The 5,662-nt window shown below is 48.0% G+C and overlaps 1 protein-coding gene across 1 annotated transcript; it reads right to left on the reverse strand.

Moving 5' to 3' along the window:
- Positions 1–2,739: 2,739 nt before the first annotated feature.
- E1B28_010500 (uncharacterized protein) lies at positions 2,740–5,313 on the reverse strand. The gene is made up of 4 exons (XM_043155471.1): positions 5,097–5,313; positions 4,771–5,047; positions 3,564–4,502; positions 2,740–3,504 (listed from the first exon to the last, which is right to left on the reverse strand). Exons 2-4 carry the CDS (start codon positions 4,771–4,773, stop codon positions 3,070–3,072), a joined length of 1,377 nt encoding a protein of 458 aa, XP_043007939.1. The 5' UTR covers positions 4,774–5,047; positions 5,097–5,313; the 3' UTR covers positions 2,740–3,069.
- Positions 5,314–5,662: the final 349 nt, after the last annotated feature.

A 5,662-nucleotide genomic window follows, 5' to 3' on the forward strand; every position in this document is an offset into this window, starting at 1 on the left:
GCATGATTCAGTGTGGTCCCTAGTTCTCGTTTAGATTGGTGATTGGGACGGGTTACTGAGACATTTCGCTCATTCTGGGTCAAGGTTTTCTGGCACAACTTGGTGTGGTGCAGGTTGCGAGCCACGTACGTTTCTCGCGTCCTCTCCTCCCTCAACCTCACAACGTCTTTTAGCGGTCAAAGCTGCGGCTCCCCTCCCCATCGGAATCCGGATTGTTTTTTATGGATCCGGGCACATCATATTCGAGGCACGCTTCGCTAGAACCACTGCGGTCATCTCAGCGACAATTATTATTATCGTAGAATGCGAGACGGATCGGCTCTGTCTTGCTGTCTGCAGCCTGGTTTGCAAAGACTTGGACGGCAAAATCACGCCAACTTCTATTCAAAAATCATCCTGGGAAGCTGAGAACTTTTATCTCTTCTCAAGAACTCAAATGCATACTGGGGCTTTTCATCACAACAGTTCATTTGGACGTCACACGCTACAGGCTTCCCATTGGTTCCTAGTACTACTTCCCAGATTGACGACCTCACAGTCTCTCATCAACAAATACACCAACCTCACGTCTCTGAGAGCTTTTGGGCCGGGTCCGACGATTCTCTCCCGATTCACGGGCCTCTCTTCCTCCCTCAGCTCAGCGACAGCCTTGGCGGCCGGGGCCCAGAAGTATGCATCCAAGCAGGAGCAATTCTGGACCTCGTCGGGAAATTCAGTGTCCTGGAGGCCCTCGATCTGCACAACGACAGCATGGGAAGGGGTATAGGCGACAATCCTCTAGACCTGAGATACGATTCCAAGATCACGAAACTACCTCCTTGCCTCCCCCGTCTCCGAAACCATAGAATCAATGCTGGCTTGCCATACATTTCCGGTGACAGTACCACTGCTACAATCCTTCCTCGACCTCTACTCCTCTTCAGTTGAAGAATCTGATTCTCCACCTCATGTGGTGGACTCTTCCCGGTGAGATATTCTTCAAAATTCCGGCGACTCCCTTCCCATACGGCTAACGTTTGGTTCAGTTTGAAACGCACAGCACTAGATCCTCGGCCGTTTCAGCATCATTTTCAGGATACGGGGACCACCAGGTGCCACTTTTGAGTTGCTATCGAGGGAGTTCGTTGGATCATGCGTTACTATTAGATGGGTCGGATGAGAATGAAGATGAATAATCAATCCCAAAGTATCTACTTAAACACCACGACAGCGATGTCAAATGGTGATAGTCCAAGCTCAGCAAGTTCAGGGCCACCCGCCACCATTATCTTCCCATTTTACCAAGCTCAGGCTTCGAGTACTGCCCCGCGGAATATGTTCAAGTTCGGACTCCCGTTCACGACCTGAGCAAGTAAAAGTCAACGAAATATAAGACCTGGGAGCAGACACCCTGGAGGGTAAGGATCGGCGTTCAAGCTCAAATCAACAAGTCAATAATTTACTTGAAAGTGATGACGATGTTCGTCAAGGAGTACGGCGACATTACAGATCAGGGATCGGGATGCCCCAAGTACTAGCTAGAGTATTGGTGGAATTGAGCGTGGACCAGTGGTCTTCTGAGGTGTCGGACGGTCAAAAGGTGCGAAATGTGTTCATTGAACTGGGGAAAACGAAATAGAGTCGTCAAATTGACTACTTACCGAATAGCTTGTCCCAATATTCGGCCCCGTCAACATCAGGTATCGCTTTCAGGGGGATAAAGATCCACTTCTTCCCGCTGGTCAGTGCTACGCGAATAATGGAGTATTTATATTAGAACAACGGCGAAGATAACAGGACGGCTTGATGAATATGACCCTCAACGGTCATTCTAGTGTCCTCGGCTTCAAACGATGACCCCGACATATCGCTCACCCCCACAACGCTGACACATTCCTCTCAGAACAGGCATGTTGGAGGGGGAAAACACTTTCAAATCGACAATGAAAACTAGAGGAAATGACTGGAGGGTCCATTAGGGGATACTTGAGAAGACAAACAGAGAAATATAAAGGGGGGAGGTATTACTATCAGTCCCAAAAACCACCTGCAACTTATCCTACAACCGTGACCGACTCTCTCCCTTTGTCTACAATGGCGGCCCTGCGCATACGGCGAGACACAGAGACAGGGGCAAGTCTCTCCAATCTATAGCTTCCAATAAGAAAATGGAATGGTAAAATATTCGTGGCCAGCGATGCAGCGAAAGGAACCAGAATGAGCTCTAGAACCGGATGTCGAGCAACCTCGTCGAAAGGCAATGAGACTGTCGTAGTATGTAGTAGATAATGATGAGCAAGCGCGGCCAGCCAAAAAAAAAAAAAAACAACGGAAAGAAAAACGCACTATAAATCATGAATGTTGTCATGAAGACCCCCCACGCAGCTTGTAGATCATCCTTAAAGAGCGCACCGAGGAAGCCCCAGCCGATGTAGCCATACTCCATCAAACCGAGTCCTACGAGTCCTATCGCCAACTCAAAGCCCTCCCGCCTCTCTAATAGATCATAGTAGATAGGTTGGTAGTAATGGAAATGGATGAAAAGGTGAATCGCCACAAAAGAGACCAGCGAGATGACTCTTTTTCGTGGGGTGTTGATGAAGATCTTCTGTTCGTCCTCAGAGGACGCTTCGGCCACTACTGGTGGACTGGAAATGGATATGAATCGACGTTGATCGAGGGACCACAGTCAAAATAGGGGCCCTATTTCAATTTGAGCCTGCCCTCTTAACAGCTTCAACCCATTATGAGCTTGCCCGACGGAGGTGAGATAATCTGTATTACGGTAAATGTACGATACAACGCATTGCTAGTGTCATGTCCAACGGGATGGAAGGTATATGAGTGTAGAAAGATATAGGGGGCGAGTGGTGTGGATGTGACAAGGTACGGTACAAGTTGGAGAAATGAAGATCTGAGGGTACATGCATGAGATGTGAAGGATGGAAAAAAAAAGGATAGAACAAAAAAAGAAAAACGAAAAACGAAAAGAAGATTCCAAAAGAAATCGCTAGTGTACAGAAGGAAAAAAGAAATTTCGTTCTATGAAAAGCCATGAAGGGGGATGGGTGGGAAATCGTCCTCCGGGATTCAGATCAACTTCCGTCTCGAGGTCGATATCATCGGGATGGGACGGCTATCCCACTCCTCTTCGCTGGTTCTAGTGGTAAACACTCGCGGTTGGTCTTCAAGCGATAGACGTCCCAAATGTTCTTCGGCCTCCAACTGCAGTGGCTCCAACCGTTGAGCTGCGTACGAGTACAAGCATCCATGATCATAGAAAGGAGCAGTCGATTCGGAAGGCTGAGACACAAGACATCCACTTTGGTTTTGTGTTTCGGAAGCTGGGGATCCGGTTTCAAGGGGAGATATCTCCTCGGGTTTTGCATTCTGATATGACTCTGAAAAATGGAATGGGTTGGTAAACACAGGCGTCGACTCGTCCTGACGGGGAGGATGAGACTGAAACAGCCCATTCGTCCATTGAGGCACGCCGTTTCGGAATGAGTTGTCGTAGTCGAGGTTCTGGATTGTGAAACGTCGTTAAACAACTACCGATCAAAGAAGGAAAAGAAAAAGCATACCCTCAGAAGAGCGTGTCTATTGAATTCGGTCTCCACATCTTCCGACCACTCGGTCCATCTCTCGCTGCTGGATAGATTTGTAACCCATCCAGGAGGACAAGTAGGCATGACGTGGTGCATCGGTAGATTCCAATACGTCGGAGGACCATCGTTGGAAGAGGGAAATGGGAACTGAGACAAAGAGACGGATTGATAGAACGTGACCCTACTGGGACGACGTGACACTTGGGTATCGTCCGAAGTGGCGTGAACATTCGTATTTGAGTTCTGGATCGGAACAGCGCCGGAGGGTGGACACGAAGATGTGCGTCTTGGGAATCCACTCGCCGAAGGAGGGTTATGGGTGGGGAGTGGCGCGGGATTGGCGACTGGCGAGTGAAACTCGCGATCCTCACCAGTGGCGATGAAAGAGCGATTACGGGCACGCCGGAATTTAGTACGTTCCTTAAAGGGTTCTTTGCCTTTTTCTCTACCTCTGCGATCGCTTTCAACCGCATTCCTGTTAAGCGTAGGCTGATATCGATATCCGGGAAACTTCTTTTCGTGCATCTTCTTCTCAACTTCCGCCATATCCATCCAGGGCCTCCTCTGGTCCTTGCTCATCTGTCTCCAAAGAATGCCGGCAATCCTGGATATATTCCTATGGTTACCTTCGACACTTTCTGGGATCTTTTTCTGCTTGACAAAGTCACAACGGAAAAGAATGAAACCGTTGCGTGGTCGTGGAATGTGACCCGGGGGTTGACGACGGGCGTGTGATTTTTTTGGTGGAAACTCAGACTTTGAGACGGTGCAAGAGCTGAGAGTCGTTGGGTCGGGGAAGGGGAGGGACGATTGGACGGCACCTTTCCCGGTGAATGGAGATTCTACGAGAGGAAGATTCGTTGAAGGCGAATCACAGAAGACGGAGAAGGATGGGTCTTGAGCAACTTCTGGTGGCTGTGGCGGGAGAGATTTAGTGTCCATGATGATAGAGGTTGGTGAAGGTGGAAGACAAGAAAGAAACGGGAGTGATTTATAAACAGGATGAGAATCAAACATGCCCGTTAAGCGAATAAAAAGGAGTTCTTTGTTTCCGAGCGAGCTAACGTGGCGTATTGATCCACGTTGTGTGGATCGACCATGAAAGACGGTCGGAATGAAAATGAAACCATGAAAGAATAATATGAAAGGATATCAGGGATGAGTATGAATGATTAGACCATACCATAGTACCTCCGCCTTCTTCATTCAAGATTTAGAAGTATCAGGGAGAAATACACGTCTTGGACGTGTTTCATGGCATGAGCAGCCAGAGAAGAACGAATATACAACGATTGGGTTTCGCGTTCGCGTTTGAGCAAGTGCCTCCTCTTTACCTCGGTAATCATTTTCCATTGTTCGATTAATATGGAAGGAGCTGCCCGAATATTCGGGCGGGTTGAATCAAAGCTCAAAATCCAACGGTCACGATGCATGATGACCAGCGACTAAAACAGTAGACTCTTGCAATTGCTTAATTAATAAGTTGAACGCAGAGACAACTGGACGCACCTCATGCCTCAGCACCGAGATAAAAAGGTTTCTCGGAGATGCCAAAACGATCTTGATGCTGTTATCAGTGATTGAGGATTCCGATAATGGTGACCATAGACAATTGAAAGGAGCAGACTTGGGCAGGCTCAGAGTCAGACTGCCAAACATCCATATGCTCCACGGCTAAGGCCCTTGAAAATGGCTGGAGTTTTCTGGTTATTTTTTGACAGAAAATCATGCCCATTTGGCTCGTGAGGTTGGTGAGTCGTGACTTACGACGAAGTCACATGTGACAGAGACGTTAACAGTCAAGCGCTCACAGCACTATCTTCACAGTATACTGGGCATAGGCATATTACATGCAATCGAGCACGACGGCCATTTCTTCTGAAGGGAAAAAGCAAGCATTTTCTGCTGCCACGTCTCTTGCCAACGATCACTAAGGAATCTGGAAGAAGATATTCACGAGATTCCTCAACGCCACCATACCGTGAGGTAGTAATGGGTTGTTTACAGGTGAGGCTCATATATACTTTCTCTTTCTAAATCCATCTCGTCCTTCCTTTTTCCATTAGAACGACCAA

Source organism: Marasmius oreades, chromosome 6, assembly GCF_018924745.1.
Source record: "Marasmius oreades isolate 03SP1 chromosome 6, whole genome shotgun sequence".
Taxonomy (NCBI): Eukaryota; Fungi; Basidiomycota; class Agaricomycetes; order Agaricales; family Marasmiaceae; genus Marasmius; species Marasmius oreades.